General features: G+C 50.5%; 3 protein-coding genes across 6 annotated transcripts in view; 1 reads left to right on the forward strand and 2 right to left on the reverse strand.

The window, feature by feature from the left end:
- Nucleotides 1-2,028, reverse strand: part of DOP1B (DOP1 leucine zipper like protein B) — a 100,057-nt gene extending 98,029 nt beyond the window's left edge. For 2 of the 4 annotated variants that reach the window (XM_088794675.1, XM_088794671.1), the window contains exon 1: nucleotides 1,895-2,028. The gene's annotated coding sequence lies outside the window, so the exon portion shown is untranslated. Of the gene's footprint in view, nucleotides 1-1,519; nucleotides 1,720-1,741; nucleotides 1,865-1,894 lie in introns of those variants that run through there. The other 2 variants (XM_088794674.1, XM_088794672.1) reach the window with 2 other exon arrangements.
- Nucleotides 563-5,856, forward strand: LOC148754733 (uncharacterized). Its single transcript, XM_088794046.1, has 4 exons — nucleotides 563-595; nucleotides 1,543-2,057; nucleotides 2,465-2,627; nucleotides 3,657-5,856. Exons 1-4 carry the CDS (start codon nucleotides 563-565, stop codon nucleotides 3,696-3,698), a joined length of 753 nt encoding a protein of 250 aa, XP_088650172.1. The 3' UTR covers nucleotides 3,699-5,856.
- A 2,858-nt stretch (nucleotides 5,857-8,714) lies between these two features.
- On the reverse strand, nucleotides 8,715-12,791 carry LOC109446659 (carbonyl reductase [NADPH] 3). Its single transcript, XM_019730292.3, has 3 exons — nucleotides 12,295-12,791; nucleotides 10,749-10,856; nucleotides 8,715-9,196 (listed from the first exon to the last, which is right to left on the reverse strand). Exons 1-3 carry the CDS (start codon nucleotides 12,581-12,583, stop codon nucleotides 8,760-8,762), a joined length of 834 nt encoding a protein of 277 aa, XP_019585851.2. The 5' UTR covers nucleotides 12,584-12,791; the 3' UTR covers nucleotides 8,715-8,759.
- Nucleotides 12,792-13,102: the final 311 nt, after the last annotated feature.

The raw sequence follows: 13,102 nt of genomic DNA on the forward strand, positions 1-13,102 counted from the left end.
TAACGCTGCACACAGTGACGGAGGGTGGACTGACACAACAGGGTGACACAGGCAAAAGGAAAGCACAGAGGAAGTCTAACTACCAGCAGAGGAGTCCTCAAAGTCCACAGGTGCTGTCAGCCAGTTAGCAGGAGAGCCTTGTCAGTGATACCGTGTGTTTAGGATGTGGGTGGCAACCACGGCACCACTGCTCATGGCAGGGAGGGTACTGGCCACGTAACAGCAGGTAAGTGGGGCAGTTTAATGTGGGGCTGGCTATATGAAGAAAGGACTATTTGGTGAAAACTAAGAGCACAGGTAAGAAGTTTGGAAACAGTTATTCAAGCAAGCTCCTCTCTTTCAAAATAGGGGGCATCTGATACTACACTAAGGAAGTCTTCTGGGTATGCTTGGTAAACACATCATTTGTGCAAGCACTTATCTCATGCAACACACAAGAGTCCTGTGAAATGGCTATCACTGGACTCCAGATGAGGACACTGGGAATCCGGCCCTCCAGAAAATCGCTGGGGTCACACAGCGAGCAACTGGCAGAATGAAGATTCCGGCTCCAGCCAGCGCGATGCCACAGAGCCTTCACTACAATATGCTACAGGTAAAATGAATAGTTCAGCCCTTAACTAGCTCTTTTGACAATGATCTGGCCATCTATCCTGAATACCTGTTCTGTGAGAGACTCAACAGCTCAGTAAAACTGATAAAAGTTCTACAGCCTACTAACCATTAGACAAAGTAATCCCTTAAACAAGTGTATCTGACCAGATGTAGCCACCTGAAAATCGAAAATGTCAGCAGGAAATCTCTCTCCTTAACCATTCTTAATTTCTTAGAAAAACAAATTCAAATAAAAAGATCAAGTGCTAGATCCTAGAGAAGTTAATTGTAAAATGTTTACATGAAGGAAGGTTTCTGAGTTAAATGAAAAAGACGACAGTGAAAAATACCAGCCACCCTCTCACGAGCAAGAACACTTGTCAATAGATAATGACCCTTAGTCTACAGCACAGAAAACACTCTCTGCCATTGGTTAACTGGTTTAGTCAACTCTAGGACACATTATCTTGAATTTGATCTTTCAGACTGATAATTAAATTGTGGGAAATTTAAAGACGCTAATGGGAGGAGGCTTTGGGGGAAGGGGAGGGCCTCCATCTCCTTACGAAAGATATCCTACAAAGGTTTTCCCAAGTGTAGGGCAGCTGTCCCAGGTTAGGGAAACACCTGCGGGTAGTCTCCATAAGCAGGTGCACCACGAGCTGCTAAAGGGCCATCTACGCCAGCAGCATCCGGCAATCCTGCAAGACGCAGAGGCCAGGCGGCAGGGCGCGCGCAATGCGGCCCGGATCCCTTCTCCTGGGGACAATCTGGGAGACTCTGAGTTATTCCCTTATCAGCAAAGCCCTCATTTTATAAAGATTTGGGTCTCTAGCCCTCCTCCCCGACCAGGACCGCACAAACAAAGGCACAGCTTCTACTCCGTCAGCCGGCCGAGGTGAGGGACGGATGGGCCATAACCCACCTGACCTCCATCTGCTGGACTAGAGGCCACGACGGGCCAGCAAAGGCGTGGCCGCACTTCCCTCACTAGCGGGAGCCAGGGAACCTGGGAGGAGACCCTGCCCAGCCTCCCGGGCTGCCCCTAGGGGGTCTCGGCTGGAGTTCACGTCCACGCGCGGCCTCGCTGCAACAACCCCCGCACTGCAGCAGTGCGGGCTGGGATGCACTCGGAGGAGCCACCTACACTTGGGGACCGCCCCCACGGCGCCGCCGGAACCCTGCGCAGCCCACGGAGGTCGCACGCGCCGCTTCGACGCTCGCCGGCCCGCGGAAGACGTCCCGGCTCCTCCGGCTCCTCCAGCACTGCTCGCAGGCCGAGGGCGCGGGCCCGACTTACCCGCGGCAGCGGCGGCCTTTCTCGGGGACGCGCCCGCGTACCTAGGAACCCGCTGGGCGGCGGCAGGCAGAGCCGACAGCTGCTGCGGCTCGGCCACGAGCCGGGACCGCGGAAAAAGCGGCGCGCCCGAGCCCTTGCCGCCCCTGCTCCAGGGAGAGGGCGGGTGCGATAGGCGGGCCCTCGGCGCAGGGGGCGGGGACAGGGCGGGTCCTCAGTGCGTAGGGCGAGGCCAAAGGCAGGCTCTCGGTGGGCGGGGCCGACGTGCGGGCCCTCGGCGCGTGGGGGCGGGGCAAGGGGAAGAGGTCCTCGGCAAGAGTGGCAGGGCTGGGAGGAGGGCCCTCGGTACGCGATGTCAGGGGCGAAGGGCGGGTCCTCGGTGCGTGGGGCAGGACCAAGGGCGTATACTCGACGCTTGGGGCGGGGCCGGGAGGCGGGCCCTGGGCCCGGGGGCGGACCAGGAGGCGGTACCTCTGCGTGTGGCGGGGGCCGGGAGGCGGGTCCTCAGCCTGAGGGGGCGGTTCCTGTGCGCAGACTGCGGAACTCAGGGCTCTTTCCCCTATTCTTGCACAGTTTTCCCGCCCCTCGGTGGATGTCGCTGTCAGCCTCAACCACTAGCTCCTGCCCTCCCCGCGGGACTGCTCCCCGAAGGCTTAGAAGGCCTCGCACAGGTGGGCAGGATGGCTCTGTCCGTCACCTGGAAGTCCCCCGACACATCCAGAGAAAGAGGACGTCGGTCAGTGAATCAGCCTACCTGACAGGAGCTTTAGAGTTACAGACAATAGAACCGTGGGGCTCAAGGAAGGTGGGGCTCATGGCACCGGTCTCACCCCACCCTTTCCATCGGGACCACATCCAAACCCTCGGGGAGGAGGCGAGCCGCAGGAGGCTCCGGGACCGTGGTTAAGGTGCCTTGTCCTACCGGCCACCCCTTTTCGACCCTCGGCATCAGGAGAGGTGAGGGAATTCATGTCTGAAATGAGCTTCGTTGAGTACTCTGGCTCAGAAAGGAGACCTCACGCCAATCCTAAAGAGCATGAATATTTACAGATAAACTCACTCCCCTTTCTGTCATTCTCATGAGCCTTCGGACCTGGACAGTTCAGACGCGCTCAACCTGGCCTGACAGCTGCGGGGCGAGAGGCACCTTGAAAGATAGGAATCGGGCGGAGTTCACCTGAGAATCCTGACTGCACCAGCTGGGGCTCCCAGCCAACCAAAGCAGTGCCACCTGTTGAATGAGGTTATAATTTCTGCAGAGGCCGCTGCCCATTTAACCCCTGAAGGCACTTTAGGAATTTTCAGATCTAGTCTGAGGCTTCCCAGGGCAAGGCAGCCATGAAAGTTTGGGGAATGGGGTGAGAGTGGGAGGTCCATGAACATTTTAAAATTGTACAGAACATCTTGTGTACATGTATGTTTCTGGAGAAAGGGTATATGGTTCGTGTCAGATTTCCGAGGCGATCTAACCTCCCTCAAATCACCAAGAATATTTTAATAGTTTGGGTTGCTGGACCTCTGACCTAGCCACCTCCATGTCTACTTGGCATATACCAAGTGCCTCAGCTGTTAATCCTCTAATGGTCAGTTTGGGGAATTTTCTTAAAGTAGAAGCAGAGGAAAACTACAGGATTGAGTTAGCAAGAAAAAGGATTAATTTCATAAAAAGTCATTCCTAATAAAGATATGATAAACTCTGGTTTTTGTTGTATGCCAACAAAAACAGTTGGCATACAGTGAGTTGTTTTGTTTTGTTTTGTTTCAGGTTCCTCAAATTTTAGCCACACTCCACACTGTATTGAACTAATAAGAGATGAAAGAACTGCTTGTACTCACCATTGAAAAAAAAGAGGACCAGTCTATTTGTGTCAAAACCGCCAGGTATAACTTTGTCCTAATACATTTATATAAAATAATATACATGCCTTGTATTTGTGTCAACTAGCTCTAAAGAACTCCAGGTGTGTGGGAGGGTAATTAAAATGAACTGACAAATTCCAGTAGTAGTTATACTTGGGTTTTTGACTTATGAGAGGTGGGTGACCCAGCTCTGGTGTTGTTCAAAGGTCAACTCCATTTATAATTAGGATCGACAGTAAATGTACAGCATTAATATTTGAAAGTTTATTCCTACAAGAAATCGGTCTTGGGTCACATTGTCTTGTCACACTTAAAAGTCTCCTTAGCTATGTTCATCTGTTTAAGACATGTAAACAGAGTGGGTTCCTTACATAATGATACTCAAACTAATCAGGGCATTTCAAATTTAATTGAAATCAGAACTTTAATTCTTACCTCTTCTGATCATGATAAAGAAGGCATTCTCTGGCTCAGGCTGGCCCACCAATTAGAAAGACTGGCCAGGTAAACATTCTGAGTATCTGTATGCAGACATTGGTGACCTTCCAAGCCTGTCTCTTCTAAACTCGACTGTACTCCACCCATTAGACAGAGGTCCTGTGTAGTTCTTCTGTATTTGCTGCTGTGCCCACTTGTGGTTGACTTGCAGTAATAAGTAAACGTCCGTCAGGATCGTCATTATCACCTGTTTCACCTCTACACCACATCACTCTTCAGCTTCTTGGTCTGTCACAATCCTTGTTGCAGTTGAGTAGGTGAGGGAGAAGTCCAAGGCCAGGTTTGAAGCTGATACTGTATGTGAGTTTACCACACATGCGCCAACCTAGAAAAGTGTATCACAGAAAAGCCGATGTGGATGGGATCATTGGCTCCACCTGGTGTCTGAAACACACATCGTATGGGGTAATCCCCTTTTAAGCCATATTTCATTAATCTACTTTATGGAAAAGTTCACCGAGGCTAGCATGGTCATCTAATGACCACATGGCTTACAGATCACCTAGATTCAGTGTATCATCTCCCTTAACCTTTTCACTGAGTTAATTGATTTCAAGTTTGTTCTCCAAAATGTGTCAAAAATCCACAGGAAATAATTACAGTATTTACATTTTTAAGTAAATACAGTTAAGGTGCTGCATTTTATTAAAATAAATGATTAAAGAATAAAAATTTCCTATTATTCATTCTTGAAAAACACAAAAATATAGAAACATGTACATCTGCTTTCCTACACTTCCATTTTGGAACACTGAGCTCATGGGGTAAAGTTGAATGCCGCAGTCAGCGGCATGGAAATATCATTTGACTATAGATGAACGTCACAGCGAAAATGTTAATGTTTACACCAAGGGAGTTACCCATGATCTCTAGATTTGTAATAGTGACACTGGATATGACAAGCACCCAGTGCCACGAAAAGCCAAGGAACTCTACTGTCAGACAGTCCTGGATATGGTCCTGGCCTGTGACTCAGGTATGTGACCTTGGGCAAATTAATCAACCTCTCCAAGCCTTTATTTCCTCATTTGAAAATGACATCAATACTTACCTCAAAGGACTGTTCTGAGAATTATGCAAACAATGTCGGGAAAAGTATTAAGGGTGACATATGGCCTAGTATGCCATGGGTTCTCAATTCATGATATTTTTTTTCTTTTTTCCTTCTGAGTCCAAGCCTATTTTTTTTTTTTTTACTACTGCAAACCATGAAACATTTTAATGCACTTTTATTAGACTCCTTTTGGTTGCAAGAAACAACAATCCCGTTCAAATTAGCTTAAGAAAAATTTTCTTTTAAGGATACAGAAATCTTGGAGCATCTCTTAGAACCAGGGATCTCAGGAATGGTTTGAGGCCATGGAAGGGATGCCACTATGGGGAGGGGGCTGTCTCGCTTTGGGCCACTCTGTGAGGGCTTCTGTTGAGGGTCTTTTGCCTCCTCCTCTGGCGATGCTGGCTCCCTCTGCTCCTTGGACCACATAAGGTGGGGCGGGGCTGCTCACAGTAACAGCTCTGAGCTTACCCTGTCCCAGTGTAGCTGATCCTGCTCTTTAGAGGATGGGCCTAGAGCAGCAGGAGTCAACTGAGGCTGCTGCAGCTGCAAACACGGGGAAGAAGCAGGGAGAAGGGAACCAGGAGATAATTCTTGAGAAGAGGCTGCTGTGCAGGCCATCCAACCAGGGCCCCTAGGACCTTCCATAAAAATGAGACATGCCGTTCAGATCAGCAGTTTGCTATTAAGGGTCTTCTAAGTGGGCTACATGCAGATCCAAAAACATCAAGGTGGGATTTGGCTCGAGACAAAGGGAGAATAAAAGGGATTAACTTGTTTCCTTGCACATTTCCTGTCTGTGATTCCATCAGGCAGAGCCCAAAAGTGCTCCACGGTCCCTCCACTACTGCCCATCATTGGCAGGACTCTGGAGGCTGGCTGCAGAGGGAGGCCAGAACATGAAAGGGGTTCAGGAAATTGATCAAGAGCCATTAAAATGATTTTAGAGCAAGATAAGATGTCATTAAAATGTCTTAGGAGTTATGGTCTGTGTGGGGACAGAGCCCCAGAGAGTAGTTTACAGGCTCTCGGCCTCACGTGAAGGGGTACTGGCTCGCGTGGTGAATGGCCATCGGCTGTGGCTGATTGGCCGTCGGCTGTGGCCAGTTAGCCAATTGGCCGCTGGTATAATTGCTGCGACTACGGAGGACTGCCGAGGATTGCTGAGGAGCCGAGCAGAGCCGAGCAGAGCCGAAGAGAGCGGAAGAGGAGAGCCGAGAGAGAGGAACAGAGTCGAGAGAGTGGAGGAGAGTCGTCGGTTAGTCGGTTGGCGGAAAAGCAGACGGCAGGTCGGCGTCCGGTGGGCCCAGCCTCCAGTGAGACCATAGTGGTATGACTCCCCTACCTATGGCTCCGTGGGTGTTCCTTTTTGGCCTCACCATATCCTGTGTTTTTGTGTGGGGAGCGGGAGCAGAGACCCCGCAGGCCGCCCCGCCTGAAAGATGGCGCGGCGAGAAGGCCTCCGCGCACGACAAATGGCGCAGCGAGCAGCGTCTCCCACACGACAAATGGCGCAGCGAGCAGGGTCTCCCGCACGACAGTCTGAGATGAATATAAGCGCATGCTGAATTTCATGAGGCAACATGGAGATGGCTGAAGGAAATGAAATGCTGGCTGGGTGGGATTCAGACTTCCATGTACCCAAAGTGGATGGAAAAGTGAGGTGAGGGTTGAGAGAGCTAGTCTGGCATTTTGCCGTGCTGCCACTGTAAGTTGGAGAGTCAAGAAAAATAAATACTTTGAACCCTGTAATAAACCAGAAATAACAGAGTCACCTGTGTAGTCCTGGTTCCCCAAATAAATGAAACCTTGAGCATGTCTATACTTCACTGATTCCCAAGTGGAAAAGAGCATTACCCCTTATTTCGGCAATGCTGCCATCAGGAGATGTGACTTTGTGCTCATAATCAAGCGACAATGTTGCCGTGCCCACTATGAACAGCCCCTCACAAACTAGGTGAATGTGTGGCTTTTTTCTTTTGGATTTTGTCCATTGTGCACCTGTTGTATTTTTGTCGGCGTTTAGCTAGCCGTTCCGGCAGAGGTCTTGATTCCATTGCAAACTTTCTTTAAAAGTATATTTCTTCTCTTTCGCAAGATCCTTTGGTCTCCAAGTCTTTTTTTCTACAGGGCATAACCAGAACCTAGGAGGCTGTTTGGAAAACCAATCCCATTAGAAAGCAGTGAAAGTGGAATTGCCTGCTGTCGGAGAGACAACAAAAGGGGCTGGGGAGGCATCTGAAGAATCACCCTGGACTGTTCCTCAGAGGGGAGCGGGAACAGGTTAAGGAGAAGACATCTGCATATATCGGAGCAAAGAGATGGTGGTCTAGACAAAGTTGTTCATGCGTGAACAAAATGGAAGAAGTGGCAGGGCAACCTTGCAAACAATCTGGGAAGAACACAGAATGCAAAACCTAAAAGAAAAACCCATTTGGAAGAAATAATACCCCCCCCCAAAAAAAAAAAAATTGACATTCCTCCGAGTCCTTCAAGCTACATATACTACTTCCTAAGTATGAGACCAATTAAAATGTACTCAAATATAATAAAACAGATTGAGATACAGAGCAGGGTTGCAAAACTAAGGAAACATCATTTTTACAGAGTCATCATCTTTACAGAGTCAACAACCTAGAAACAGCAGACAGCTGGGAAATGGCTGAGACCGCTCCACAGCCCTGAGACCTCCGTCAGACCAGTGGCTCCCAGTGCGACCAGCACCTGGGAACTTTTAGAAATGCACCGTCTTGGGCCCAACTCTGGGCAATGTTTTAACACGCCCTCCAGGTGATTTTGATACCCTCTCACCCTTAAGAACCACAGGACTAGGTTCTTCCTCTCAGGCTAAAGAGATCGGGCACAGCAAAATCACTCACCTTGATCCCAGAACTAGACACTGTGGGGACAGAGCAAGGAGTGCAGTTTCCAGACTCTCGGTATCACGTGGAAAGGTGCTCACTGGGGTGGTAAATGGCCATCAGCTGTGGCTAGTTGGCCATCAGCTATAACCAGTAAGCCATTGGCTACTGGTCTGCCGTGGCTACGCTAACAGAAAAGAGGGGCTAGCAAGAAGATGGTGGCTGAGCTAGCAAGAGCGGATTGCAGTTAGCATGGCGGATTGCAGCTAGCGAGTGAGGTTGGTTCACAGAGAGAAGTGGATGGCAGGTTGCGGATAGTGTGGCTCCTGTTTCCTGTGTCTCCAACCCAGCCGCCAGCGAGAATATAGTGGTGTGACTCCCCCATCTATGGCTCCGTGGGTGTTCCTTTTTGGCCTCACCATATCCTGCGTTCTTATGTGGGGAGTGGGAGCTGAGACCCCGCATGCCACCCGGCATGACAACTTCTCATTGGGAGATCCTAACGGACACTCCTGAAGGACAGAAACTGATCAGACTATAGATAGCAACATTCATTCCACAAATGTTTATTAATCATTAGGCCCAAAAAAGACATTCACCAATGTATGACCACTTTGTCATGGACTAGCTGGCCGTGAGGCTCGGTGGCATCAGGAGGCAGGAGGGCCAAGTACACAGGGGTGTCCGCCCCCTCCTCTAGAGTCCTGCAGCCGGAAGCCCCAGCCATGTCTGTCTTCACCCAGCCAGGGCAGCACGCATTGAGCAGAATCCTGTCCGCTTTTCTCTTCTCATCCAGACGTCGGGCCAGGATTCTCGATAAGACTGTGACCCCCAACTTGGACACCCCGTACGCCGAGTTAGGCCAGCCTTCCCTCTCATGCACTTCATTTTTTGTATCCTCCACAAACTTTTTCATGAGGTCCACCAGGTCCTCCTCTGTGAGTGTTTCACATCGAAATTTCTCCTGCAGATTTTCGCTGCAGTTTTCAAGAGCATTTGTACCCACGCGACTACTGATATTCACCACTCTGCCTGAAACAGAATAATAAATAATATGGAAATGTGACAAATAAACAATTGTTGGTTGACTATACAAAATATGCGACTAAGTCATGGTGCAGGTTTAATTGCTGATTGGAAAAAAAGGACTCTTAGAAGGTACCAGGGCGGTTTAACATTTTAGTTGAGGAGGTCTGTAGTAGAATCACCAGGTAGGTTATAAAACACCCCCCCACACACACACACATACACACCCTCCGGGTGCTTCAGAGCCTGCTTTCCTAGGGACAGAGCCCTCACTTGAATAGGGCCAGAGGAGGCCACCTCTATCCCTGACTGCCAAAATCAGGGTCAAGTTATGCCTGGGGGAACGACCCTTGTCTGTCTTTCATGATGGATACTTCCTTTCACACGTTCAGTTGGTTGATGCTCCAACCTAGTTTTGATTTTCCTTATTTTTTAAAGCAATCATTAATACCTAATAAAGTACTAAATGAATTATTCATATTAATAATAATTCACGGCTACTAAAGAGGCAATTCTATCCATGAACACAAATATGCAGGCCAAAACTACAAAACAATTTGAGGGGGCGGCTGGATGGCTCAGTTGGTTAGAGCACGAGCTCTTAACAACAAGGTTGCTGGTTCAATTCCCGCATGGGATGGTGGGTTGCACCCTCTGCAACTAAAGATTGAAAACGGCGACTGGACTTGGAGCTGAGCTGCGCCCTCCACAACTAGATTGAAAGACAACGACTTGACTTGAGGCTGATGGGCCCCGGAAAAACACAGTCCCCCAATATTCCCCAATTGAAAAAAAAAAAATTGGAAAAAAAACACACACCACATTTCTAATAAGAACCACAGAGTTGTTTTTCCTAAGAATCACAGTTGACTTCTTGGGAAAGAAATCCTCAGGGAAGCAAGTCTTCTCTCCCCTCTCCCAGCATAGCTGTAATTTACACTCATGATTCTTTGTTAATAACGGTCTCCTCTGCTAGACCCTGTCCACTGTATACTCGGAACCCAGAGTAATGCCTGGGTTATGGTAGGCACTCAACAAATATTTGTGAAAAAGTAAGAAAAGTTATTTGTTGAATCCTTGGAAGTGTGGGCAAGATCTTACCTAATAAAGAAACATTTCTTTGGGATGTTCTGAATTAGCTTGACAAAGCTTGGTATGAGAAGAAAGGAATACAGGGGAAATCATAATAATGCTAGAACAGCTACTACCCCCACAAGCCCCCAGATGAGCTGGGTGTGGCCCTGTCACCGTGGGGAGCTGGAGGAGGAGGACTCGCTGAGATTGCAAAAGGCATGAGGCCTTTTTGGGACTTGCAACATCTTATACTGTTCTAGGGTTGCGTTCATGACACGGGGCCCAAAAGCATAGCATGTGTCACACATACCTTTTAAAGCTAAATGTTTGGGTGAGGAGCCAGATACAGTACTATGAGAAAATAATGCAGTTTTCTATTCCCCCCCTACAGAGAACTAGCACCGCTGGGTGATTTCTGTGGGACAGGCCCATGGCCCACTCCTTGTGGAGGGATGAGATCGGACAACCCACACACTGGACTTACCGTGAGGCTTTATTATTGGCAGTAATTCGGTGCAGACATTTCTTGTGGCAAAAAAGTTTGTCTTCAGTGTCACCTCTGCTTGAATGTCAAAGGGCGTGGGATCATCAGCTTTCAAAAAGGAAAGGAAACAAAGACAAACTCAGGCATTTCCCCCTGAAATTCAGATGACGAAGTGGATCTCATCTCTACTTAAAGGAAAAACAAACTAACTACAATTTCTAAGTCACTAGGCTGGTGGTTCTCAAACCGTGTATCTGAGTCACCTGTAGGGCCTGTTAAAACACAGCTTTCTGGGCGGCACCCTCCGAGTTAGGAGCGAGATGTCTGGGGGTGGGGCTCCAGTTCTCAGGCGAGGCTACTGCTACTGGTCTGCCAGCCACACTTGGAGGACCCTTCACTTTGATCACTGCTTCTCAAACTTGGAGGGGCACAGGTGGCCCCGAGATTCTGTTAAGATGCATGTTCTAATTCAGCAGGTGTGGGGTGAGGCCTGAAGTCCTGTGATTCCAGCGAGTGCCCGAGTTGCACATGCCGCTGGTCCAATGCCCACACTGAGGGGCAAGGCTTCCAGCGCACCTGTTCCCCCAGGTGTCGTCCCAGGTATTTATGCACCAATCCCTCAGCCGTTGGCCCCAGGGGGTGTCAGCCACTTCCCACCTGCACTTCCCAGAAAGCGCACAGACTGAGGTGCAGGTTGTGGCTGCACAGCGACGGTGAGCACCCAGGACCGGGTGATGAGGACTCGTTTCACACTATACGAGTAGTTCGTTTTATTCCGTTTTGCCTCTAGGTTTTTCTTCCCCACTAAGTTGTAAGTGAGGCTGGCCTGTTTCTTTCTTTCTACCGGCAGCGCATGACAGTTCAATAAGTTTCTTAAAAGAGTCATAGAGTAAGTAATCTTGACTCCCTCCCGCGCCCCCAAAGTAGCAAAGATGCTACTTAAATCCGCACTTATGTGTTTGATAACAAACATCAGTTCCCGGGGGGGGAGGGAACAGGCTCGCTTCCTTTTTGCTGGAGCCTATCAAAGTTCTCCGTTAAACAAAGTCTCCAGTCCACTAACGGGCAAGTGCGCGCTAATCGGGTCTCAGCGATTCATTTCCTGTCCTGGGCAGATGCCTCTTGGCATCTATGAATGCGCTCTTTGAAGGAAAGCGAAAGCCCAAAGTGAGCTTGGAGATCCTTGGCAAGAAAAATGTTTCTTGCATTAGACAAAAAGCTGAAGAGTTTAGCAGGGCGTTGCCCCCTCCCAGGAGGCCGGTTCACTTGCAAAACGCAGCAGCCGACCGTTCCGGGAGGGCCCGGGGCGGCGCACAGGCCGGCACAGGCCGGCGGGTGGGCAGGCGGGCGTGGCAAGCTGTGCCCGGAGTCCCGGCCCGCCTGGAGCTGGGCGAACGGCTCCAGCGACTCCGCAGAAGCGAGAACAGAAGGCATCCTGGGGGGCGCGTGTTGTCCTCCCCCGTCACTCAAGTGGATGTGTGGGGCGCCTGCAGCTCGCTGCCCCCCACCCTCGGAGACCCCAGGGACCTCCCGCTCCCGCACCTACTCTTGAAGGCGATGCCCGCGTTGTTGACCAGCACGTTGAGGCCCCCGTACTCCTTGAGCAGGAAGTCGCGCAGGGCGCGGATGCTCTGCAGGTCGTTGATGTCCAGCTGGTGGAAACGCGGGCTCAGGCCCTCCGCCTGCAGCTGCTGCACGGCTGTCCGGCCCCGCGCCGCGTCCCGCGCCGTGAGCACCACGTCCCCCGAGAACTGCCGGCACAGTTCGCGTGCGATGGCGAAGCCGATGCCCTTGTTGGCTCCGGTCACCAGCGCCACGCGGCTGCAGGACGACATGGCTGGGTGGGTGGATGGCGCGCGGGGCACTCGCGACGACAGCAGACGGGGCTGGGGACCACGGCGGGAGGGGCACCTGCTTTGGATACCTGGCCACGGCCAGAGAAGCCGCGCAGAACTGAGTTCTGGTATCCAGTGCTGCGACTTCTAGAGAACGAGGTCCCCGGGCCTCAGCCCCTCCCTGCGAGGAGGGGCCTTCTGTTCCCGAGGTTTCGTAACACCCCACTCCCGGGTCCGCCCCCTCCCCGAGCTGCATCCTCTCTAGAGCCTCCCCTGAGCCAAGCGGTGGTCAGCTGGGTGGAGCGGCTGTCGTTCTCCGAAAGCAAAACCGAACGGTGATGGGTCGATAGGGTCTAGATATTCATGGCGTTGAAGAAACTATTTTAGGAGAACCCCAAGTGGAGAAAAACAAGTGCTGAGTAATTTTCTTGGGCAGGCGCCCATCATCCCCTGTATAAGGAGAATGTTTGCTTTTTCCTTAAAATCCAATGAAATTATTTAGACACGGTTAACTGCTTC

Source organism: Rhinolophus sinicus, chromosome 17 (assembly GCF_057876585.1).
Source record: "Rhinolophus sinicus isolate RSI-liver-muscle chromosome 17, RSI-T2T, whole genome shotgun sequence".
Classification (NCBI taxonomy): domain Eukaryota; kingdom Metazoa; phylum Chordata; class Mammalia; order Chiroptera; family Rhinolophidae; genus Rhinolophus; species Rhinolophus sinicus.

Coding starts and splice junctions, on each gene's coding strand:
- LOC148754733 (XM_088794046.1), top strand. CDS start 563: ATGCCACAGAGCCTTCACTACAATATGCTACAG. Junction 596..1,542: donor TTCACTACAATATGCTACAG/GTAAAATGAATA, acceptor CTGCTGGACTAG/AGGCCACGACGGGCCAGCAA. Junction 2,058..2,464: donor CTGCTCCAGGGAGAGGGCGG/GTGCGATAGGCG, acceptor ATTCTTGCACAG/TTTTCCCGCCCCTCGGTGGA.
- LOC109446659 (XM_019730292.3), bottom strand. CDS start 12,583: ATGTCGTCCTGCAGCCGCGTGGCGCTGGTGACCGGAGCCAACAAGGGC. Junction 10,857..12,294: donor CGCGGGCATCGCCTTCAAGA/GTAGGTGCGGGA, acceptor CCTTTTTGAAAG/CTGATGATCCCACGCCCTTT. Junction 9,197..10,748: donor GCCAATAATAAAGCCTCACG/GTAAGTCCAGTG, acceptor ATTCTGTTTCAG/GCAGAGTGGTGAATATCAGT.